This window comes from Triturus cristatus, chromosome 2_1, assembly GCF_964204655.1.
Source record: "Triturus cristatus chromosome 2_1, aTriCri1.1, whole genome shotgun sequence".
Lineage (NCBI taxonomy): Eukaryota > Metazoa > Chordata > Amphibia > Caudata > Salamandridae > Triturus > Triturus cristatus.
In genome coordinates this window covers 497,045,188-497,071,607 of record NC_140581.1, presented here as the reverse complement: position 1 = coordinate 497,071,607, position 26,420 = coordinate 497,045,188, and the positions used below count along the sequence as shown (strand labels likewise).

At 44.7% G+C, this 26,420-nt stretch overlaps 1 protein-coding gene across 1 annotated transcript in view; it reads left to right on the top strand.

Annotated features, from left to right (window-relative positions):
- MCCC2 (methylcrotonyl-CoA carboxylase subunit 2) overlaps positions 1–26,420 on the top strand; it is a 209,639-nt gene that overhangs the window by 138,952 nt on the left and 44,267 nt on the right. The window contains exon 13 of the mRNA XM_085632355.1: positions 19,425–19,491. Coding sequence (XP_085488481.1) covers positions 19,425–19,491 — 67 coding nt within the window. The remainder of the gene's footprint in view (positions 1–19,424; positions 19,492–26,420) is intronic.

Sequence of the window (26,420 nt, the reverse complement as noted above, 5' to 3'; positions counted from 1 at the left end):
TCCCCAGAAACACAGGAAAATATGGTCCCGGCAGGCGATCTATCGGCGAATAGAATTACCACCCTTACCACCCATATACCCCTTATTGGATTGTCCTCCCATACATGTTTGGTCCCTGAGCAGCCCAAGCAACGTGATGTTACCGTCTATAGTTATACATCCTGACTCGAACCGTTTTGTGGGGTTTAAGATGATCTGTGCCATGTTTGTATTGTTTTGCCTGCAGGTTCTGCTGGGGTTACAGTTTCATGTATACATCGGTACCTTTGATATATCTGGTGTTCAGTATTGTTTACAGTGGGCCACGGCCCTTTATGTACCTTGATAAATACATTGGGAAGCAGATAACATCACTCCATTTTGTAGTGTGTGTGGCAGAGTAAATCATAGCTACAAATAGCAAGAGTTTCACTAAGGATGTCACAGAAGAAGACAAAAGTAGGGCATCAATCACTGTGTGTTCAGCTGAAGGACAGCAATTCGTGGTCCATGCTCTAGCTGAAACAAGAGGAAGTAAAGCCAGCACTCAATGGGCAATTAGAAGGCAGCAAATAAGATTGACAGTGAAGCCCACAAATGGTAAGCAATGGGCGGGCTGCAAGCCCCTTGTTGTATACAATAGCTCTCGCAACAAAAGAGCAGATGCTGTCGTAGGCAAGACCTAAAATGCAGGATTGAGCTGAAGTAGTGTATCACTGAAGTAGGAAATGTGGTGGCGGCGGCCTATTTTATTGTTTGATCATGAACAACTGAGAGTTCATCTGTGAGGCATATCTTACTGTAATAAATCTGTGCACCAGTGTGCATCATTGAATCAAATGCTTGATCTTTTTTCATAAGTACTCTAGTGTGATGTACACACATGCTTGAAAACACTGGCATGCAAATTTAGTGATCGTAAGTAAGCATCTTGAGCTATGTAAGTGCAACAAAACTGCCCAGCTACCCGAAGGTGGCCTATGTGCCACACACTGTACCTTACTGCAACAGCTCTGTCTTTTCTCTCATCCCTAGTTTCGCCCATGACCGAGGCATCCACAATGTTTTCACTTCTCTGCTCAGTCCTTTCACTCTCCCATCTTTGTATGGCTCACTAATGCTGGATTCGTCAATCATCACCAAATTTTGTAATTAAAGGATGCTCTCTCAATATTTAGAACAAGTTGAAAAATGATCTAGTAAGCCATATTGAGCAGAAAGTCCCACAACCATCCAGCATCTCAAGGTCAATTCAGACTGACGGTCCATGGAACATTAATCCACAACATGTTAAAACATTCCTAAGTTTCTTGGATGGTACATTAAGTCTAAGAGACCATAACAGTAGATCCCATATTTTCCAGCTGGTTAGATCTGTTTATATAGTAGTGTTGTCTTTTTTTATGGTGCTGTTGGAAGGGCTAAAATAAAATAAGAAAGAGGACAACACTTGTGAGAGTCTCTTTCGAGAAATGAACGGTTTGTTTGCTGTTATGGCTTTGCCTTTCCTTTCCCAGTCACCCTTTCCATCATGCTCATGGCATTTCTAGCGGCATAAGATTTAGTATACAAAGGTAGGTTTATTCTGAAAAAATAAGTGATTTAGCTAAAAAAAAGCCCATCCCAGAATAGGCACCAAGAATTCCTGTGCATACAGCCAGATTTGACTGGAGAAAACCAAAAGGCTTGGAAATGTGTGAACAGAATGACTGTGTTTTGTGGTGGGTATATTTGGGCTCAGCAGATGCATTCTGTGTGCAAATTAGCTCCTTTAAGGAGAGCTTACACATATGTACCAACCAGGGTCAGCCTTTGATTACGGTTATGGTATTATGAGTCCGCACAGGCATATTGGGTTTTGCCTGGCATCTACTAGTTTTGCCATGACACGTGGAGATTCTGCCTGGGCTTTTGAGGCTGTATTTTGACTCTAGGCTTGTTATGGTTTTCATAGTAAAATTGTGGTTGACATATGAAGGCCGAGGCCAGGCTATGAGCCTGTGTCTGAGCATTTGAAGCTATTGTTAAGAGAATGATGGCTGTTTTTGGTCTATGATGGCTGTTCTCTTGGTCTATGATGGTTCTTCCCCTAGTCTATGATGGCCATTCTCTTGGTCTATGATATCTGTTCTCCTAGCCTATGCTGCTGGCTTTTTGTGGAAGAGCCCCTGGAATATCATCACAACACCCCAGTGAATTTTGCTGCTAACTAAAGCACAATTATATCTACTTTAATATGATTTTGTTGTTTCTCAATATTGCATCTTTCAGGTTTTATTTTTATCAATTTCTGTGATGTCACTTTTGTTAATGACACTTGAGTCAATGATTGATTACTTTCGTTGAAATCGCCAGGGTCAAAGGTCGAGTGATGTCACTTCCTGTGAGGTCACTGGATTCAAAGGGCATGTGATGTCACTTCCGCTACCCCTGGCATTTTGGTGAATCGACGTCCATGGTCTTAACACAACCTGTCTGACCCTGACTGCCTCTGTCATCCCCAAATATGCTGTCCATGTGTCCACTCCCCTTCCCCTGTTGCCAACCACCCCACCCACTCCCGTTCTTGCTTACTGTCTGCCCCTCCCACCTGTTGTCGCTTGTTTTTATTTTAGTTCTATTTCCCTGCAATTAGATGCATCTTCTGATTTCAAAGACTACACAGGCTTCAGCACACCAGTCAAGCAATAAACTAGAGTTTACAAGGTGACAGAAAGTAGAGAAACAAGAAAAACACATTGGGAAGGCGTGCAAAGGGAAGTTCCTTTTGTGACATTACTTTGCCGACCCGTGAACAAAGAAATTATAATGTTTCCAATTATAGGGGTTTTGTGCTCAATGTATAACAGAGGAAATAAAAGAATACAAATTAGACTTCCCTTTCCCGTCCATCACAGAGACGCATGGTGGAATAATTGGCCGGCTCCATAAAACAATGGAGGAGAGCGAAAATGTGCCACTTTAACTTACATTAGTTCCTCTTCAGCGCTGCAAAGCCCAACAACAGGCAAGCGCTTTGGGGAAATGTGTTTAATGCCCCGCTGACGACTTATTTATTGTGCTGATTGCATGTGTTTAGAATGAGAATAGAATACAAATGGTAGAGTTTTAGTAAATGTTAGAGAAGGAATTAAAGTTTTTAAACTAGCTGTACGGGCACTGAAGGTGCACTGCAAAGATATGCACGCCTCCTATTTAATCAGTTTCTCAGTATTGTGGAAATATAAAAGTTAAGCTACGTTTACTAACCATTGTTACAAAATGCAAAAAAATTATTGACAATGCCAACAGATCTCGCCTAGGCAAAACCTATTGGTTTTGCCAATGCTTGTTATAGTAGTAATGAGTGTGCAACTAACATTGAGATGTATAGTAATCTATGGCATCTCAAGCATACCCCATTCAAAGGAGAATAGTCCAGGAAGACAATAATTGCATCACAAGAAATTTTAATCCGAAATTGCTCTTCAAGAGTGTCCTCTTCATATAGAGATAATGCATGGCAAATAAGATCAGGCAAAAAGCAAGTAATCTAGGAAAAAACTAACATAAAAGAAACTCGAGCACATTCACTCGGTTACAGGAAACTAAAAAACTGTTAAAAATGGAAGGCCAGACAAAATTCGACTAAATAAAAGAAAAAGAACAAATGCAAAGAATTGAGCTATATTTAAAAAAAAAGGCTAATTTCAGAGTTTTAGAACATGCAGTCTGCATTCAAATGCATGTATTTGCAGTTTTCCACTGAACAGCCGATGTTCTATGAGTTTGTATACATTTCGTATAGAATTTTGTATAGCACCAGAGTGTGCGCTTCACGGCAACTTCAGAATGTGGATTGTCAGTGATGCTTAATAAACATACAAAGCCACTCCAGTATCACTTCTCATCTCCTGCCGCTGGAAACTTCATGTTTTTAGTTATGAATTTAATTAATTATGTTTTTGCTCAGTCATACATCACCTTTGGAACATTTTAGCCGAATTCAACACCAGAGGTAATTTGTTTTTCTGTGTGTATGGAAAAGTCAGTTGAAGTTTGTGGCCCTATTGTCTTTTACGTTCGTCGTTTTTTTATCTTCTCATTCTGTTTTGTTTTTCTTGTTTGAACAAAATGCCATTCTTTTCGGTTGCCATGGTTTAGCCATTCGGAGCTCCTGGTCAGCCAAGGGGACAATTACTTTGAAATAAATTTGAAGGGAAAGTGCATTATTAATAATAGAAGAGCTGACATATCCTATTGACCTACTGCCAACGCCTTCCACTTATGGGGTTTGCATTTCACAGTCCTTGGAATGAACAGCTGCTTCCTTGCCCATCTAGAGTCGTTTTGTTGTTCTTTACGTTCATATTTCTTCCTATGATGGAATATTGCCTCTGCTCCTATGACATTTGAGTGCCTGAATCAATGAGTCAATTAACTTTACTCATTTTTGCACCTGACGGGCAGCATGCACAGCTTATAATGTATATTTTAAATTAAGTTGAGGGCTCACGACACACAGTAGAGAGATAACGAAGTCTCTGGATGACGCACATTACGCTACTCTCAGAAGACGGTACCTAGGTATTCCCAATCAAGTGTAAACATTCGAGAGTAGCCATCATCCACCTTGTCCAACACAGTTCTATAAAAACTTAAAGTTTCCAGCCAAAATGTCTACCTTGCTATTGCTGCCTCTCATGTCTGCAGAGTGATAGAGAGGCGCAATAGAAATTCCATTCTCCATCCTGGAGTAGATCAGTAGTGTCTTGTTCTTCTAGGTTCCTCTGCCCAACAAGACTGTCAATAAAGAGAACAGCTTCGGCTTGGTTGCTTCTGACATTGCAGAAGGCTAGTGTAGTTTTTCGGCCTTTAGTAGCCTTGCTCAGCTTTTTAATTTCCTCGAAACTATTGGAGCATACTTTTTATTTGCCAATGTGTGGTGCAGAGTTCATTTGCATGAAAACTCCACCAGTGACGTTGCTGAAGCCTTCTACCCGGTTAGCATTGAATGGCAAAAGAGAATATATTCCTAGGCAACGACCAATTTCATTACTATCGACTTAATCATACAGTACAAATTTGTAAACATTCTCAGTGTGACAAACATGAATTACATTTATATTCATTTTAAATATAAATGTAATTCATGTTTGTCACACTGAGAATTTTTACACATTTGTGCTGTATGATTAAGTCGATAGTAATGAAATTGGTCGATGCCTAGGAATATATTCTCTTTTGCATTTTTGCCCTGTCCTAGGAATTGAGATCTCAATTTTAGGGGGTCCTTGATATTTACATAGCATTGAATGACAGCCTTCTTTTTCAGATGCCTTTTTAGAAATGTCTTTGGTCCCCTGCTTTCAGTTGTGCTTTTACTTCTGTGTTAGGCTAAACATAGTTACTTAAAATTCTATTTGTTAGAAGATATTCCCTAATGTATTCAGTGTTTCAAATTATTGAAGGTTTCAGGTGTGCAAATGCAGCTGTATTCTCCAGTACCCCAGGCCAACATGCTCAGAAACCTTAAGATCGAGATCTTATTTTTTTATCCGCTCATTGGCTCCCAGAATTGCCCTTTCGTCTACCTTCATGTAAAAGGTATGATGGTTAAGCCAGACTCCATGATAACCCTTAGAATAACAAGCTTCTGACATGCCTTGGTTAGACAGAAGTGATTGTGTGTGCTCCCTTCCTGGCCTTTGGGCCCTATAACTGTTTGAATTCATAGTGAGGTTACTTGTAATTTGGACCGACCATCCACTTTTAACCCTAATTCAGCGTGCATCTCACTTGCATGCATGTTTTTGTGTAGTGCAAATCTAGCTGATGAGCAGTGGAGTACTGTATATTGTTATACTATTAAATTACACAATTGTATATTTCATATTAACATTTATAGACACATCGAGATTGTGTTTTTTCAGGAGGTATTAGATTACATGTGATTCCCAGGTCCAAAGTCTGCAGAATACCCACTAGATCGCATCTCCTCCACAGCTAAAGTTCCTCCTCTTGATTCCAAGCCGTGTTCTCCAGGTACTTCTGTGACTGTCTACAGTAGTGCTGGCTGGTACGTGGTGAACGTAAGCTTGAACATGTAAAGGATGGTTCACAGTCCAACACAAAGCAAACCTTTGATACTTTGTCCTTTGTAAATGAACCGCATCCTCTTCTTTACCTCTTTCCTTGCCTCCTAAGTCTAGCTGAGAGTGGCCACCAGTTTACACCTAGGGGCGCTCAAAGGCGAACAAAGCACATTTTTCCTAAACCACTTGTTTAACTGTATGAAAGGCAAGGCAGGATAGTTGTGTACTGAAGAGTTAGTCCTCACCTAGAGGAATCCATTCTTTGAACATACGAATGCGTGGAAATTAAGCTCATTTAATTAGGTTTGTATTGGCAAGATACATGTTCTCCCTGCTGCTATATATTTTAGAAATTTAGCATGCATAGCAGTATAACCGAATGAAACAAGCAGTGTTAGAAGGCCTAGTGGCTGTCCATTCCAGACACTCAGTCATCTTTCTTAAATGGCAAGCACTCACAGTGTATGCTGTATTAAGAAGACATAAGTCACTGAGGCACAGAGCCATGTCAGACAAAACTGGTCGGTGTGCAGTATGTGCGTAAAACATGTTGACTCCACAGTAGATAGGAAGAGTGTATGTAATGAATGAATGAGATGTTTGAAGAGCACAAACAGTTGATCAAATCCAGACATCCTAGCGCAGTACAACAAGGATCTTCTGAGAATAGGTATAACTAAGGAGTACCTAAAATGCATTAAACAACCACGTTTAAATGTGCTTGTGGAAATGAACAACCAATGGAGTACCACAACATTCAGACAGTAGATTGTTCCTGAGCTATGCTACCTGAGATCTCCCGCTATGTCTGGCCATGACAAAACTGGGCTTGACCATCAGATTGGCCAAAGAACAGTGAGGAATCCATGGAGGAACATAGGGTTGAATCAGAGAATGCTAAAAAGGAGGGCCCTATTTCTCTCTGGCTTTGTATGTAATAACCAGAGATTTCAAATGGATTCTCTTAAATACAGGAAGTCAGAAAAATCTGCAGAGCTCAGAAGACATCTATTGTCGTGAGATGTTCAAAATCGGGTTGGCTGCTGCATTTTATACCAATTGAAGTCCCCTGAAAAAATATTTTGGAACCGCCAGATAAAGAGGATTGGCATAATCAGGATAGATGTGAGGAGAACTTGTACCACATCTTTGTGAGTGGAAGATGGCAAAGTGTTTTAATACTTTTCTGAGAGAGCAGGTGGGTAAAGCAGCAAGCTAAAACTGCTGCAATCTGAGTACCCTAAAAAACTTCCTGATTAAATTTGAGCCCAGGTTTCTGGCTGACTTCACTGGCAACGAAGGGAGTCCAATTGCAGAAGGCCATCAAGTGTGAGACCAATTAGATTGGGACTTACGGAAAACAAGGATTTCAGTTTTCGCCCCATTGAGTTGCTGGCAGCTTTCCTTAATCCATATCGATAAGGCAGACTTTGGGCAAATTTTCTTTCAGAACGATGTTTCGCCTTCTGCTTCATGTACCTGTTATATTAGAAAACAACACAATTTGTCTGTCAACATGATTTTAAAAAGTGCACAAATTAAATTATAGTAACTTTGGCCATCTATTGCAGTAAGAGATCTATATCTTGAGACACCATAGTGATTGGCATTGTGTTAGGTGGAAGTCCTTTCACTTTGACCTTTTCGCACATTTGTGGCAAAGTATTCCTAAGAGCAAATGCAGAGTACTAAAAAGTTGTTTCATGTTTCCGTTATTTTGTTTTAGATTGGTGTTTGGCTTGATATTGCCTTTTACATATTTTTGGTACAGCTCAATGTGTAATGTAATACATTGTTAATTGTGTCTATAAAGCAACTGACTTGGTGATCTAACTAGATTTAAGAATTACTAGAATGTACTGACTATCCATTGTATTAAAACTTCAGGGAGACTCCTTGAGAGCCATATTAATTTATCTTCTACCCCTTTACTATGGAGGGAAGTCACTTAAGGAAAGTGATTTGAATGCAAGTCAGTGTAGCTGCGAGGGTACTAAGGAGTAGAACGAACTGAATATGCCTCGAACATATTCTAATTTTTTTACATTTGAGTAGAAAAGCAAAAATCACCTTGACCTCTTCCTTAATTTAAGCTTCTAAATACTATAGAAAAAAAATAGTTACTTTTTAAAATCTTGTGCAAAAATATCTTTCCCCCGACTGTCGTCCCTATGTGGCCATATTGACCAGTGTCCTGCTCCTAAGCCTGCAATCAAGAGGACAACACCAGCTAGTTGAAGAACAAGGTTTGTCACTGGTTGTCTCGAAATACTGACTTCAAGATTAATTAGTTCAGTTACATTTTATTTGTTAGAAGGGTTGGTTTGGGTGGGTGCGTCACCTAAAACTAAAAGCGGAGATTGTATTGTAGTAAGCTGCAAAAATCCAAACCTTGCTGAACGATTAATGAACTGTGGCACTAGCTTTAGCTGGGCGGGTGCAGGAACAGGCATAGGCATTGTTCCATTGGAGTTCTTTTATGAACATTTTATCCCGCTCTTACCAAAAGCAGCACGAGGTGGAGGTTTCTATCAAAATAGGGTAGTGGAACTGAGCAAAACTATTGTTCCAGTCAGAAACAAGTTTCAGCCTCTTTCAGATCCTGAAAGCACTGATTGACGTTTGGGTTATGAGGACTTCTATCTAGAGACAGCCCAAGCGGAGATTTCCCAAGAAGCGTATGGGTGTAGAAATTATGGGAGTGGTGGTATGGGCTCCCAAGCTATGACAACCACAATGCTACTTGAGCATGATTTACTTTCCCGTGCCTGTACTCTTACTGCCAGTGACTCACATATTATGTGCACTGACTCCTTTGTCCACTTGCATCCCACTGACCCCATTCTAGCGCAGCTATTTATTTATAAAGTTTTATATAGCGCGAACTTGACCCAAGAGGGTATCAGAGTGCTTTACATTTAGGATTGTTGCGTTAGAATTTACATCAGATACAAGAACATAGTAAGGTACAGTACACATGAAAAATCTTTCAAGAATTCGTAGGAGGGAGGGGAGGAAGGAGAGTAATAGCTGGGAGACGAGGAGGAACTGTGCCCAATTTCCGGCTGGGTAGGTGACGGTCAAGGGGGAAACCAAGGGCCAATCTCCTCATTAGCTGTCTAGCAGCTCCACCGGTCATCAGCCATGTTGCTCAGGTCTCAATGATCAGGAAAACCAGTTTTTAGTCCATTTGATTTGAGAAGGCCATATAGCGCTGTCTAGACCCGGAGGTATCAGAACGCTTAACCAGGGGATCGTTGCATTACAAGGTACATCAAAAAGGATTATGTGGCGCTGGCTAGACCCGGAGGTATCAGAGCGCTATAACAGAGGAACATTGCGTTACAAATTACATCAGTTACAATAGCGTAGTAGGGAAAAGTAAACAAACAACAAGGTTGAGAGAATTTGTAGGAGAGGAAGGGAGGAAGGAGCCATACCAAGGAGACTGGGAAGAACTGTGTCCAATGTCCGGCAGGGTAGGTGATGGTCGAGGGGGAAACCAGGGCCAGTCTCCTCATTAGTTGTCTAGCAACTCCACAGGGCATCGGCCATGTTGCTCAGGTGTCAACACCCGGGGAAAAACAGTTTTGAATAGATACATAGGCAAAGAGGATTGAGGTAAAAGAAGGTGGGGGGAGTGGCCCTATATGCGCCGCACAAGCGGAGATGCGCCGACATAGACCCGGTGCACGCACTTAGATGGGCCTGGGATGGGCTGCGGCGCAGGGCTGGACTGGACCTCTTGTATGCCGGATCGATGCCGCTGCGAAATAACCCGATGTGGTCCCCGCTGCAGAATATGCGCACTGGCGAGCGGGCTGCGGCGCACGGCCTTCGCACAGTGGGAGATTTATTCCCGGGGGGTTCCTTCATCACGCTGGAGCAGATGTGTGGCGAGGAGGCTCCGACGCTGTTAGACACACTACTTTACTGCCAGTTACGCCACACAGGTCAAAAACTGTTTCCCACGTTTCCGGCTCCTCCGCCAGATTTACCAGCCCTGGAGAACGTGCTGGCGGTGGAATCAGGACGCAAGCTTATATCCAGATTGTACCAACGTATGCAATCTAGCCATCCTGTAGTGATCCCGGCGGCCCGTGAGCTGTGGTCTGCGGAATTGGGTTCCGACATTTCTGATGAACACTGGGATCTATGCTGCAGACTCCTGGGGGTCTTATCCCCCAATTACCGACTTCGCCTGATACATTTTAAATATATTCATATGGTATATCGTACCCCTCACCGGCTCCACCGCATGGGATTGAGAGATTCCGATGCTTGCTGGCGGTGTCGCGTGGGCGGGGCGACCTTCATACATATGGCGTGGGACTGTCCCCCGCTGGCGGCTTTCTGGGTCAAAGTGTTGAACATAGTGGGAACAATCACTGGTCTGCAGATCCCATGCACCCCGCAGGCTACACTGCTAGGTATATTGCCTATGGTCAAGCCCAAACACCGGAAGTTGCCAGCGATGCTTATCCTACTAGCCAAACGCCAAATTGCGATGCACTGGGGGGTGGCTACAGCGCCTAATATTAGGGACTGGGTTTGAAGCGTAGTATATTGCCAGTCGCAGCTAGCGCTATATTGGGAGCTGATGCCGATGCGTTCCAGGCCAAAGGATATCTGGGAGCCCTTTACTCACTGGTTGGCGCAGACCACGCTTCAAGAACTGTAATTTTCATGTACATGCCCTGATATTGCTGGGAGACGGATGCGGGTCGGATTGCATGTAGGGCACGCTGGATTACATAGATGGGTCATGAGACAGTACGGCGGGAGGGGGTGGGCGGATGGATGGGTCAAGCGCATGTTGTTTGAACACTTTGTGGGGGAGCATATCTATAGTATTACTGGCGGTGGAGTGATGGGCGGCTGTCTCGTCCATAACATGTTATATGTACACAGCAGTGGGTTGCGTTGTTTTCTGTTGTTTAAAAATGCAAATAAAAAGAATTTAAAAAAAAAAAAAGAAGGTGGGGGGGAGGGAGTGAAAAACAAGCCAGAGCTGGGGCTACCACGTAGGCCGATGGGGGATGTGATAAAGGTCAGCTATCTCTGTCAAGTACCTCCCCTGAGCCTGGCATTGCTCTCAAAGAATTAGAACACCCTTTTCTACTACGGTCATGAAACTTTGCTGGCCTGAAGGGCAAAATTATGTACTCCGAGTGGGAGACGTTCATTAACTCGCATGATATAATCATTCTACAGGAAACATGGGCTGGGGAAAAAGAATTCAGATTAGGGTACTCCAACTTTAGCATTGAAGCTACCTGATCTAAAGCTGGTCGCCCTTCTGGTGGCCTCATTGTATGGATCATGAACACACCAGATTTAATTATAAAAAAGCTGGGCATTCACATCAATGATATCCTGGGCCTGTCTCTAAGGGGTGGAAATGGCTTCAATGTTGATTGCTACAATGTTTCTAACCATTCAGTATCACATAGCAAGGAATCTCCTACTGTACACCAACTTGCCCACCACCTTCCCCCAGAGTAGTTAGTTCCTCACTCTTAATTGTGGGGGATTTTAACATTACTTTTGAGCAGTTGGATGGCATATTTTGGTCCGGAAGATGAATCTCGAGGTATACCCCTATTAGAGAGTGAACCTCCACCTTCATGGCCAGTGGTAGCCACGCAACTTCTTACTTTAACACTGAACCATGGCATTCGCACATGTAATGGAAGGTTTCCGTCCAACACAAAGTGTGCTCATACGTTTTACTCAAAGCAGAATTGATTGTCTTTCTGGGCCTCGATCAAAAGGCATCTGGCAGATGAATTTGAAATTTTCACACAAACAGACCGTGACCACAATGCACTGAGGCTCACACTGGGAGGCCCCTTTCAGTGAACTTCTGCAAGCCTGGGCGATAAATTGGAAACAATCGTTATGCTGGACAACATCAGGAAATGGATTAAATGGTCGAAACTTTGCCTTGCAATGGGCACCTTACCAGGTATTTATGACTATTTTGATGTCATCCTCAAAACTCCCTTCTGTGCAGCCTCCCACATTGTACAACAAGGAGTGCTGCAAGGCAAAGGACCTACTCATTGAAGCTTTCGTAATGGGAGTCCATGTACTCAGGCTGCCCGAACAAATTCTAAATGGCTAACATCAAGCACTAAACAGAGCTGGGTAGATTCTAATTGGTTAGCTCGAGTGGAGGCATCCAGTAATAATATAGGATTACAACAAATAACTTCCAGACTTTCTGGTGCATTTTTTCCACATGGATTTCCCCATTCCACAAGTGCCATAAAAGCAACAATTCAACCCCAACAGTGGGCCAAACATGTATCTAAACGATGCGATCACCTCAGTGTAGGGCCAGAAGTTCCAGTACTAAGAGCAGGGGAACTGGACATTGTCACTCTGATTGCTCCGCTAAGCTTCACCCTTCAAGAAACCCTTTTAGCTATCCAGGCTATGCCCCATAGGAAGGCTCTGCGCCCTGACATAATTCCTGGTGACTTGTGCCGCTCAGAACCTCTGGTCTCTTGTCCCCAAACAAATGCACTTTCAATTAACATACTGGCTGGCTGGCGAGTACAGGAATCCTGGAAAAAACTGAAATTGTCCCCATCTTTAACAAGCATTTACAATGCAATGGTCTCGGCATTGGTAAAGTTAGAGCTATTGGCATTGCTCATGACATTATTTTTGTTTATGTTTTTGTTTTTAAAGAAACGGCATTGTCATGAGCAATGCCAATAGCTCTAACTTTAACAATGCCGAGACCGTTGCATTGTAAATGCTTGTTTCCTTCGTTGAAGCGAGAGGCAGGGAGAAGCCGCCGTATTTGTAGTTTGACGCGTCCTGCCCGCGCCGGTATTCTGCTGTGTCTTCTCTTGGCCACTTGCTTACACAAGCACTTTCTGAGAAACGTGGATTGTTTCATTTGTAAATATCAGCTTCGTGTCTCTTAGTTGCAGAACGCAGGTCGTGGAGCCTGTTTTTTTGTATTCCAGGGTTATGAAAGAATAGATATCCTAAATAAACAACCTTACTCATTTATTTCACCTTTTCCTGCAGCCAGAGCTTACTTGATTCAACAACAGTCCCCGTTCCTCGTAGTTGACGCACTATCTCCCCAAAACAATTGTCATTACATCGGATCTCCATAATGTCAAGTTTATTTTATCGCGATAATCCATAGACCAGTCAACTAAGTACTGACATATAACATCCTATCCATGAATCTACTTTTAAAAAGTTATTAAAAATACAAACGCTGATGTTCATTAGGAGGACGGATTAAAATATGTCACTTGAGGATTTTACTTTATACTTTATAATTAATGGATATAGAAGCTTTTTTCAACGTACTTTCAAATCTGAGTAGATGAATATGATATGGTCAAGATCTTGGACTCGCAGTAAAATACATTTAATTGAGCGTAAAGATTTCCTATCAATTTTCTGAAAATTGTGTTCTCAGAAGAATGTATTAAGCCAGTTTGTGGGGGAATCGGAGAATGTTGATGTAGAAGCTCACGGCTGAATCAATATTTAGCATACAGAGTAAGAGCAGGGGGAGAGGACGCCAGGAACACCACCGCCTTTCTCCGAGGCAGAGCAGATGCCTCGGAGAAAGGCAGCCTCCTTTTCGGATTCGGGGGCGTGTTTTGCTGTTGTCTCCTCCTTGAGACTTTTCGCAAAAAACACGCCCCCCGATCCGAAAAGGACGGGGCATGATTGGAGTGACGGGACCTCTTCTCCAATGGCTGGCCAGCATTTACGAGGCCAGCCAATGGAGAACAGGGCAGAAGAGGGGCGGGTTCAAGCCCCTCTTCTCCCAAGTCATTAAATCTCCGGACTTCCGGTCTGCCGACCGGATGGTCCCGAGACCTAAAAAGGGAGCTTGAGGAACCCCATATAATTATCGGCCCATCAGCCTTGTAGTTAATCTGCAAAAGATTTTCTACCACCTGTTCCTGGCTAGATTACAAGACTGGATGGATCGATCGGATAGGACTAGGACACAAACACCGAAAGGCTGCTCGAAAGCAGCCTAGACATTTAAATGGGGAATGAATGAAAAGTACAAATTCTGAGAAGGAAGATAAATCAAATTGCCCTGATAAAGCCCCTATAAGGGATGCAACGCGTTAGCTGGGTGTTTTTTAAGTGTGATGTAATTGGATACTTAATAAAAAGAACTTTATGGAAAAAGACACCAACGTCGGGGAAATTAATTGAAAAACGAAATATGGAAAGTAATTGAAAACAAAAGTGATTACATATACATGCAATTCGAGGAAAGTACAATGTGAACTAGGAAATTAGGTTGCCCTCCTAATATTGTGGAAACATTTACCAAGGATTGAGTTTTGTGGGCAGTCAGAGCTCCGGGAGTGGTCATAAGAGAACTGTAACACTGGGATATTTGACAGGTGCTGTCCAGAAACACCACTGCTGGCTGTCTTTTTGAAGTTCCTAAATGTTCTTTGGGCTGTGGATGGTGAGACACACAGGGCAGCATCCCCTGCAACATATTGAACAATCCTAAAATAAATTTCAAAGAAGGCAGGAAAGTGGTAGCACAGTGTTGCATAGTTAAGACGTGGTTGTGAATGGTGGCAATTTCATTTTTAGGTTTGATTTAATATACATTGGCACTGGCCTTCAGTCCTACCATTTATACGAGAAAAGAGCACGTTATGGAATATCTCCCTTTGTGATTGGTTGAGTAAAAAAGGCATGCAAGTATCATGCTTTAGGAATGAAGTTTAGAACTTCTACTGTGCTAATAGAGGGCGCTGTTTTATTTGGTAGTGGTTTTGGAAAGGACTTTTTTTTTTTAATTTCAAAGTATTTTATTGATTTTTAATTAACAGATACATTAGCATTTATGTCGCGGGGTTAGCCAAATGTTGTATGTATTGCAGTGATTACAGGTACATGAGATATATGTTTAGCTGATCCCCTCTACATCGCTTGCAGAGAAATTAGGCACAGGGTGATAGTCAGAGACAAGAAAGGAAGGGGTGAAAAGAGAACACGAGAAAGGCTCGATAGCAATGAGTCTAATTGGGGTTATAGTCGTCTAACACCCCACTAGTTAACCTGTGGCGGAAATGGCAGACCATCAAGGCGGGAGCATTCCATGCTCGCTCGTTCTCCTCCCCCCGAGGGGGGTGGGACGAGGGAGCCGGTATGGATACAAGGGGGTTCGTAAGAGTCTAGGTATGTGTCGAGTGACTCCCACATCCCTCTAGTTGCTGGCCTCCAGGGTGAGTTCTGCAGGGCAATGTTATCCACGCCTTTGAGGTACGTCACCCTGTTGAGCCAGGCTTTGAATGAGGTCTTAGCTGTGTCCTTCCAGTTAGTCAGGACCATTTTCACTGCAGCGGTGATAAGCAGGTCAAGTAGGTCTTTGTCATGCTCTGATATTAGTCCTGTGGTCATGAAAGCGGTGGCGAGGGAGGAGAATTCAGCTGTTAGAGTGCAGCCCAGTACATTATTTATGAACCCAAAGATTTTCTCCCAGAACTATTTGAGCGATGGGCAATAGTATATAAGATGTGCTAGGTCCCCCTTTTCCTTGCTACAGTTCCAGCATAGCTCATCTTCCCTGAGGACGACTGTAAATAATCGCACGGGGTCCAGAAGGCCTTGTGGAGTAGCCAGAATTTTGTTTGTGATAGAACTGGGGTGATTTTATTACGTGAAGGAGAGGACCTTAGTGTAGCAAGCTCTTGCTCATTAAGTGAGATCATGGCTTGTTTTAACCAATAGTTAGTTGTCTTGTCATTAAGTGGAGTTCGGACGTAGAAGTTTATAGAGATGTGATACCTGATGACCTAGCCTGTTGATCTTTGCCAAGTATTGTGGGATTGACGGTTGGGCAGGAGATAGTTTGGCTTTGGATAGGGGTGTTTTGATTTTCAGGAAGTTGTAGAATTCGATGTCTGTTAGGTTATGTCTAGATTTCAGTACGGCAAACGTGGTGGGGTATCCCCCTTCCTTTAGTTGGGCTGGGTGGGAGATACCTTTCTCTATCCAGGTGTCGAGGGCTAGGGATTTCCCCCTGTATCTAATCCTACTATTGGCCCAAAGCGACTCCATTTTGAGTCTTTTATGCTGTTCTCCATTTTCTTGTCTATTTTTAGAAGGGCAATTTTTGTGTTTTTAAAAATGGAGCTGGAGGAGTGAAGATGTGTATTAGCTGTTAACAGCGCCATTGGGTTTAAATTGTTTAGGATGGCTCTCTCGACTTGTAGCCATACCGGTGTGTAACCGCGGGGAGGGGAATTCCAGTGGGCCCCTTGTTTTGCTAGGAATGCAGTTTGAAAGGTTCTAAAGTCTGCTAGATTTACCCCTCCCAGTTTTTTCGCCAGTCTTAGTTTTTTAAGGCTTATACGTGCCTCCTTCCCCCGCCATAAGAATTTAGTAATCGGGTTATCTGCTTTACGGTGGAAGTCATCTGTGAGAAGGAGTGGGAGCATACTGATCAGGTAGTTGATCATTGGAGTGATCATCATTTTGATTGTTTCGACTCTTCAAAAATATAATTAAAAAATGTCGATTGGACTTCTGGGTTTTAATTCTACAGTATTACGTCAGCAAGGAGGGACCAAGAAGTGATGTAATCTCAGAAAGAGTGACATTGCAGAGAAATGGGGATGTTATTGATACCCCCAGCAAAAGCATGATGCTCAGCATAGAGGATGAGAGGGTTTTATAGACCGGTATGGGGAGACTGGGACAGGTACCATAACCTTGTATGAATACACAATGTTGTTGCTAGAAAGGTATCATTGTAATATTACTATGGAGGACATACATGCCAACCTCAGCCCTTTTGATATTGGAGCTTTGCTTTGGCTCCTCCGTATATGCTTGGCTCACATATTAGTGATTAACTGTAGGTACAAGTCAAGTAGGATTGGTCACAAGGAAGTATATCCATGCACACATTTATGGAGTTGCTGTAGGGAAATTGAATGAAGTCATTGACATTTGTTGATAAAACAAAAAGATCATTCCAGTTAGTCATTTGCTGGAGCGGCATGCATGCCTTTTTAGTATCTGTGCACTACAGTGTCTGATGGTACTGTGGGAAATTAATTTATTTTGCAAAATTATATTTAACATAGGTTTAGTTTTTATGAAAATGCATGTTTAAATGTTGGGCACACACATAGGTTTTCATTAGCTTTTCAGAAAAGCATTGAAATTCAGCTCCAGCTACAGTCTGTTTTGTAGCTTCCTCGTCTTAGGGGATGTGCTTTTTAAACATGGCAAGGTTATGATCTAAACCTCTGTGGCTATGTTTATAATGCAGAACAGTCGATTGAATTCAGATGCACTTCTCATGTTCTGCCCAATGTAAATCGTTTGGGGTTTTAGAGATTAGCATTTAGCATCCGTGTACTGTGCTAGTAACGTTTTAGTGCTGCCTTCCTCTGATATGACATGCCATTTAATTGTGTGCTGTCTGTGTCTAAAACATTAAGAAAGAACTGTAAGCATTATGCCATTAGATCATTTAACTTTAGACATTAAGGCATTAGTTATTTTTGCACTGCACATATTAAAATTGCTGTTTAATTTGAGAGAGGCATTTTTAATAATTCCGCTGTTGTACTAGAGAGGGCAAGATGTTGTGCGATCCTTGTTAGGTTTCCCTTGCATTGTGCTTTAGAAATCTATTGTTTTTAATATATACTTAAAAGGGACTTGCATCCTGCCTCCTCTCTTTCCTGGCTTCTCATTGGTTCCTATGTGTGTCACTTACCTTGCCTCCATTTCTATTGGATGTAGCATATTTTCCTGCATTTACCAATGCTTGCTCCTCGTCTGCTTCTCTTATCAGTTTCCCACGCCAGAAATACTGTTAACATTTACTTTGGTAGAGCTATATTTTCATAATGTTTTGCCTTTTACTCTTGCTGCATATTTATATAACAATTTATCACCCAGAGAGATTAAGTGATTGGTTTAGAATCACAGGATGTTGCGAGGTGCCGTCGAGACTCGAACTGGGAACCCCAGCTTTCGAGTCAGCAGCTCTGCCTGCTACGCCACATCTTCTCCAATCTGAGTTATCTGCCAGGGAGCTCTTTCCATCTCCCGGACGATGATTGATGAAAACAACTCTTTATTCATTATATAAGCGAAACCGATGCATTACTAATGCTTGTTTATTCGGTTCTTGTTATTATGAATTTGCTAATGCTGTGGCCACTTCATTTCTTTAATGCACATTTTATTATTACATTTCAAAATTAATTTAGCTTCTGTTTATAGCTTCTTTCTTTAATGCTGCAATTATTAATTTGTCATTTAAATAAATCTATAAACTAAAAACTGAAGGAAGCTTAGTTAGTTGATGGGAAGAGGTGTGGCGCCGCAGCCAGGGCAAACTGATGCTGGAATCTGAGGATCACGGTTCGATTCTTGGCGCCGGTGGCAGATTAGCCCAGCACCATGTGACTGGGCAATAGTTTGCTTAATCTTCCTGATGGCCCCCAGCGCCTAGAGACCCTTACGGGTGATTGTTTGCGCTTTACAAATGCGGATTATTATTATTATTTGGAGCATCAACAATAGCAAAAGTCTATAATGTCCCATTACTGCTTGGGAAAACATTTCTGCTGTGAAATGTATAGTAATCCAATATAATGAAAAGGTTTGGTAGTCCATAGTGAAATAATTTAAAAAATATGTAGTAAACTTGATTCTTTTTATTATGCTGCGAAATGCAAAAACATAATTATTAATTTGCAAGCAGCAAAACTACTACAGTAGCTAAGTTAAAAAAACATCAAAGCATGTTTTTTTCTCTATTTTCCATCCATATGTGCATGGTGTACTTTTGGATGTGCACAGCTGGCTGGTCATGTCGGACACTTACAGCCAGTTATGCCTTTTTAGTAAACAAAATGTTACATTCCGGAAGCTGTAGTTCTGGTTTTACTATTATATCAATGGACTTAAAAAGCTAGCTTGCCACATTTTTTTGGCGGAAACCCATGAATGGCTGAGGCTCTTGCACTTGACATGGGGCCACTTTGCTTCTATGCAGTTCATGTTTGCAGGTATTTGTGTGCCTGTACAGTTGTACTCTCAATGCATGGGTGCTTGTGTATGTGTCATTCGTGTGCATAGGTTCTTCTATATGTGCTGGTCTCTAATGCATGGAAGGCTGCCTGGACCTGTTTGTGTACACACTATGCAACAGACAATCCAATTGGCTTTGTCAATGCAAGATATTTTATGCTAGCAAAGACTTTGGCAGTGTGCAGAAAGAGGGTCTAAGTGTGACTTCGTGTGAAAGGCAACATTTGGTCTTCAGGATGAGTCTTTGTTACGATTACATGTTTAATTAATTTACCTTTCTTCCATTTACAGGGAACTCACTTTGTTCAGTTATGCTGTCAAAGAAATATTCCCCTGCTTTTCTTACAAAATATAACAGGTGCGTATGTATATCTTTACGGAATGATTTTACTGCTCAGCCAGCTTCGTGGTGCCTTAGTTTAGACAGACTCATAGCCACCGTTACTGCTCTCAGACTCATATTAATGGAACCAGTTCGGATTTAAAATGTAGGGTGAGCTGAGTTGGTGGACAAATCCGCTTTTTTTATGGCTATTACTCCTTTTTGGTAAAAGCCAAGGTTTTGTCACATGAGTTTTTTTTGTTCCGAACAGTATATTTTAAGCAAATTATGTAGCCCTTCTAGTTCAAACAATCTAATGGAACCAATGGGAAAATTGTGCCATTCCTACCAACCCCAAAATGGAAGTAAACATCCGAAATACTATTCATGCCTGTTCTGTGGCACCAGTGATGATGCTTGTGAGGCGTTGGATGATACGGCATGATACAGAGAGGCCCTCCCCGGCTTGTTAACCAAACCAGGCTTCAATTGGGAGCCTGCCATTGGGACCCCTGCCTGAAACTCACCTGCCTGGCACGCAAGTTTATCCATCTCGCAGAAAACCTGAATGTGTCTTACTCCTCTTTCTGTCATACTGTTTGGAATCCTTGCTGTAATTCTGTTGCAAAGTGTATGATTGTTATTGTTGTATCTGCAAAGCTGATAAACACAAAAATAAAAAAGGGTTCATGCTTGTGGCGGCTTCAGTAGTCTCATTGCCACAATTCGTGGAGCACATACACTGTGGATTCATCAGTCCAAAGACTCGTAGTATCGGAATCTACTTCCTTTTGACGTGGTTCGGCTGAGCAGGTATGGGTTCTGGAGTAGCAAGCTACTAGCCAAAATGGCACTTGAACACCCCATCAGGGGTAACAAGCACTATATAAATGGAAACCTTTTTCCCTCTTCCATTTCTCCGCTATTCTTCTGAATCCAAATAACTGACTAACCTACCCACCACTCAAATTACTTTCATATTTCACTATATTAATTCAACGCTAAACCTTTATGGGTTCTGGAGTAGCATGCTACTTGCCAAAAAGCGCTTTGATGCCTAGTCAGGGGTAGTGAGCGCTATATAAATGCAATTACAATACAATAAAATACAATACTGTGGGACGGCACACTTTCTCGGCTGAGCTTCCTGAGAGTGAGGTAGACCTGTCCTGTCACCTGTAGCGATTAACCTGCTGCCGGTCTGAAAGGGCACATTTCTAGATCCTTTCCTAATGACTTCTTATGACATTAGCAAATGCTCCAGACTATGGTGGACTAGAGCACGTAATACTTTCCATATCAATTAAGGGCCACTTTGAAACAGGCCACTTGGGAATTAAGTTTCACTAGGGATAGGGAAGCTCGCATTCTAAAGAGTGGTATCCACCCGGCCATAGACTCCTGTGTGATAAATAAAGTACAGGCTTATATTTCCTGGAACCTGCCGCATGGAGTGCGCCGCTTTTGGCTATTATTGAGGCAGGGTATGCTCCCTTTAAATAATGGTATGGTTCTTCCCCTGATTTGTAATTTGTGTAATAACTCCATCCAGGACGTTAATCGTGTGCTATTTATTTGCCACGCTTTATTATTGTGTTGGCATAAATGGATGAGACCAATTTGTTTACAATTATCTATTCTTTTGGCCTCTGCACTAATTGATTCTATTCATGATGAGCCACCAAATGAAATGTTTTGTCATAGGAATTTTACCTTTTTTAAGTGTTTTTTAAATTTGTATTAACGCTCATTATATGAAGGAAGCAATTATTAACTTTGGTTTTAACCTGATGTTATACAGTATTAAGGGCATAAAGGATATTTTAATTATTTCGTATTGTATAAAATAATCTAATGTTTTGTATTTGGAGATTTTTTACTGTCGGCTTTCGCTTATGATTGTAGAAACTATGTTGTGCAAATGTTTTTATATGCTGTTGGCCTTTCAGTTTATGTAGATCTCTTTGGAGTTCCAAGATCATAAGTAAATAAACTTGAAACTTGAGTCCTGTACAACAAAGCGCTCCAAATGGTTCAGATGTATTTCTAATTTTCATCCTGTAATTGTGTTTTCACGTTTTTTTATTTTCCAGAACCTTTCACAATATGTAACTTTTATTGCTCTTTTGTTTGGCTCTTGGGCTGAGACAAATAATAGTAGTAGTAATCAAAGCTCTATGAATTGTGTGAAGGGCTTTGAATTGTATGCTTTGTTGTGCTTAGAATCACGTCTGCCGTCATTAAATATAGAAATAGCAGTGCTTTGTTGGGAAACTATGCTTTCCAATGCCTGAATTTGGGACCCTGGCCACCTTATGTGTACTAAACCCTCTGGGGTGTAGTTGATGGTCGTCCGAGCAAGTTGTTGCTAAACTGAGATTCAGTAATCAGTTAAGAGGCATTAAGCTGTCAGTGATAAGTGAGAGGATAAATTATTTAGTACCTCTGCACACCTGTTTGGCTCTAGGAAAAGTTGAGTGGGACCATCTAGACAATGCTTCAGGAGCACGAGATAGGGGCAGAAAGAGGATTTCATGTTGCCTCCTTTTTGGGGAACTTTTATTAGTTTATTTTCTGACCCTAGCATCTTGGTGGAAGGGCAAGAATCTTTAAATGGGCTCTATATGGGAAATCGTTCTAGAGGATCTATGTATTGAGAAGATCACAAACTCCTGCTTAGAAAAAAGCCAGCTAACTTGCAAATATCTTCGCACTGACTGACACCACTGCAGTCTCCATTTGATTCCGGAGTGAATGAGTCCAAAGCATTTGACAATGTGGACTCATGCTTCTGTTCATGATAGGGACACAACACAGACCCACATTATACTGAACCTTAATCCCGACAAACGCACACTTCTTGTTCATATAAAACCCCAACTCTACCCTCTACGTACTCCTAACAGACCCCTTTCCATCACCACCTACCCAATATGTAACCCTCTCTTATCAACCGCCAACAATACCCTCCTCCTTTTACTACCAAAAACACACAACCAAACAATCCTTACACTCCACTGCACAACACATATTACTTCTTCCTGCTACCAAATCTAACACAAACACTCATAACTCCCTCACACATAACATACACCCCTCTTCAACACACATCACCACCTCCTTTACAACTCATCTCCCACTCACCAACAGTACTTTACATTCAAATCATTCACAGAAATTCACTACATCAATATTTCATCTCACTACTCCACATAAAACATAGCACATTCAATCAATCAATCAATCAAAGACATTTATAGAGCGCACTACATACCCGTAGGGTCTCAAGGCGCTTAGGGGGGGGGGGGGGGGTGCCGTTACTGCTCGAACAGCCAGGTCTTGAGCTTCTTCCTGAAGGAGAGGTGGTCTTGGGTCAGGCGCAGGTCGGTCGGGAGGGAGTTCCAGGTCTTGGCGGCCAGGTAGGAGAAGTACCTTCCTCCTGTTGTCGCTCTACGGATGCGTGGGACGGCGGCGAGGGCGTGGCTGGTTGATCGGAGGTGGCGTTTGGGAGCGTAGAAGTTGATTCGGTTGTTGAGGTAGCTCGGGCCTTGATCGTGTAGGGCTTTGTGTGCGTGGGTGAGGAGACGGAAGGTGATTCTTTTGTTGACGGGAAGCCAATGCAGGTCTCTCAGGTGTCCGGAGATGTGGCAGTTACGTGGGATGTCGAGGATGAGTCTGGCTGAGGCGTTCTGGATCCGCTGAAGTCTCTTCTGGAGCTTGGCGGTGGTTCCGGCGTAGAGGGCGTTGCCGTAGTCCAGTCGGCTGGTGACGAGGGCCTGGGTGACGGTCTTCCTGGTCTCCGTGGGGATCCACCAGAAGATCTTCCGTAGCATGCGCAGGATGTTGAAGCACGCCGAGGAGACGGCGTTGACTTGCTTGGTCATGGAGAGGGAGGAGTCCAGGATGAAGCCCAGGTTGCGTGCGTGGTTAGTCGGTTTGGGTGCGGTGCCCAGGGCGGGGGGCCACCAGGAGTCGTCCCAGGCGGTGGGCGTGGAGCCCAAGATGAGGACCTCCGTCTTGTCTGAGTTCAGTTTCAGGCGGCTGGTCGTCATCCACTCGGCTACCTCCTTCATCCCTTCGTGCAGGTTGGCTCTGGCGGCGGTGGGGTCGTTGGTCAGGGAGAGGATCAGCTGGGTGTCGTCGGCGTAGGAGATTATGTTGAGGTTGTGTTGGCGTGCGATGGCCGCGAGGGGGCTCATGTAGACGTTGAAGAGGGTAGGGCTCAGCGACGATCCTTGAGGGATGCCGCAGATGACTTCGGTGGCTTCTGACTTGTACGGTGGTAGGCGGACTCTCTGTGTTCTTCCGTCGAGGAAGGAGACGATCCATTCCAGTGCCTTCTCCTGGATTCCGACGTTGCTGAGGCGTTGCACTAGGGTGCGGTGGCAGACAGTGTCGAAGGCCGCGGAGAGGTCTAGGAGGATGAGGGCCGCTGTTTCTCCGTTGTCCATCAGGGCTCGGATGTCGTCGGTGGCGGCGATGAGGGCGGTCTCGGTGCTGTGGTTGGCTCGGAAGCCGGACTGCGAGGGGTCGAGGGATCCGTTCGTCTCGAGGAAGGCGGCCAGCTGTTTGTTGACGGTCTTCTCGATGACTTTGGCAGGAAACGGGAGGAGCGAGATTGGGCGGTAATTCTTGAGTTCGGTGGGGTCTGCTGTAGGTTTCTTGAGAAGAGCGCTGAGTTCGGCGTGCTTCCAGCTCTCGGGGAAGGTGGCGGTGTCGAAGGAGGTGTTGATGATGTCCCGCAGGTGGGGTGCGATGACAGCGTCGGCCTTGTTGAAGACGTGGTGAGGGCAGGGGTCGGTCGGAGATCCGGAGTGGACGGAGTTCATCATGCGGACGGTGTCTTCGGTGCTGATCGGAGTCCAGGCTCGGAGGGCGGCGGTGGGCGGCTTGGCTGTGGTCGTGGCGTGCGTCGGTTGGGTGCTGAAGCTGTTGTGTATGTCCGCGATCTTGTTGTGGAAGTAGGAGGCGAGGGAGTTGCAGAGGTCTTGCGAAGGGGTGATGTCGTTGTTTCCGGCGTTGGGGTTGGAGAGCTCTTTCACGATGTGGAAGAGTTCCTTGCAGTTGTGTGCGTTGTTGTCCAGCCGGTCCTTGAATGCAGTTTTCTTGGCGGCGCGGATCAGTTGGTGGTGCTTCCGGGTGGCGAGTTTGAGGGTGGTCTTGTTGTCCGGTGTAGGTTCCTTTCTCCAGACTTTCTCGAGGGCTCGGCAGTTCTTCTTGGAGCTCTTGAGTTCGTCGGTGAACCATGGGGCTTTCTTGCTGCCGGGTCTGCTGGGCGGGGTCCTCAGCGGGGCGAGTTCGTCCGCGCGGTTGCTGATCCACTTCGTGAGGTTGTCGGCGGCCTGGCTGGGGTTCGCTGAGCTGGCAGGAGGGTGCTGGCTCAGGGAAGCGGCGAGCTGGTCGGCTGTGATCTTGTTCCAGCTTCTACGGGCAACCTGTTGCTGGTGGTGGTGGATCGTCGTTCTTTTGAAGGTGAAGTGTACGCAGCTGTGGTCCGTCCAGTGGAGTTCTGTGGCGTGGCTGAAGGCGATGTCTTTGCTGGATGAGAAGACGGCGTTGAGTGTGTGTCCGGCGAGGTGGGTAGGGGTGCTCACCAGTTGCTTCAGTCCAAGGTTGGCGAGGTTGTCGAGCAGGGTGCTGGTGTTGCGGTCGTTGTTGTTCTCCAGGTGGAAGTTGAGGTCCCCCAGGAGGATGTAGTCGGCGGAGGGGAGGGCATGCGGGCTGACGAAGTCGGCAATGTCCTCGCTGAATTGAGTGCGTGGTCCCGGGGGTCGGTAGATCAGGGTGCCTCTGAGGGTGGTCTTCGGGTCGGTGTGGATCTGGAAGTGCAGGTGTTCGGCGGTGGTTAGGGTGTTGTCGGTGCTAGTCGTGATTCGGATGGTGTTCCTGTGGATGATGGCGATGCCTCCTCCCATCTGGTTGGCGGTGCGGTCCCTCCGGGTGATCTTGTAGCCCTCTGGGATGGCGATGGCGATGTCGGGCGCTGAAGAGGCGTTCATCCAGGTCTCCGTGATGAAGGCAACGTCAGGGGCTGTGGCGTCTAGGAGGTTCCAGAGTTCGGTGGCGTGTCTGTGGACGGAGCGGGTGTTGAGCAGGATGCACTTGAGGTGTTTGCTGCTGGTGTTCGGCTTGGCAGGTGCTGGTGCCGGGCAGGTCCGGATGCAGGTGAACTTGCAGGCGTGGCAGCTGAAGGGTCCGTGGGTGCGTCTCGGGGTGGCTTGGTGGCATCCCGGGGTTCGGCCGGTGTTGAGTGCGATGAGGGTGGTGGCGGTGTATGTCAGGCGGGTTGGCCGGGGTCCTCGTGGGCCAGGGGTCCTGGCACTGGGCGCGGTCCAGGCGCGGACGGGCGCAGACGGGCTTACCTTTGGAGCGCCTTCGGCGCACAATCGGCGCGCCCGCTGCGCGTGACCGCTGCGCGTTCGCACGGTCGCCATATATGGCGAAGTGCGCGGGGGGGGCGGAGCAGCTGGGAGGCGGGAGCGGGGAGGGTACAGAAGGCAAAAGGGGCAGGGTTAGCGGCTGTGGCGGTAAGCGGGGAGCGGGGAGGGAGGACGAAGGGGCCAAACGAAGCAAGCAATACAGAAGGCAAAAAACCAGTTACAGGGAGACAGGCAACAAAACACAATAAAGAACAGCAAATACGAAGGGGGCAGGTCAGGCGGTCACGGACCACGCCGCTAGAAGGCAGGGGGCGTGGTCACACGGCGGAGGCTCGGCTAGCGAGGCAGCAAGGCAGAAGGCGGGGAAGACGCACGCAGCAGCTGGTGGCCATGCGGCGCGGGGGTGTCCTAGAGCTAGGTCACACTCACCTGCGTCGCACGGTCGCCATATATGGCCAAGTGCGCGGGGGGGCGGAGCAGCTGGGAGGCGGGAGCGGGGAGGGTACAGAAGGCAAAAGGGGCGGGGTTAGCGGCTGTGGCGGGAAGCGGGGAGCGGGGAGGGAGGACTAAGGGGCCAAACGAAGC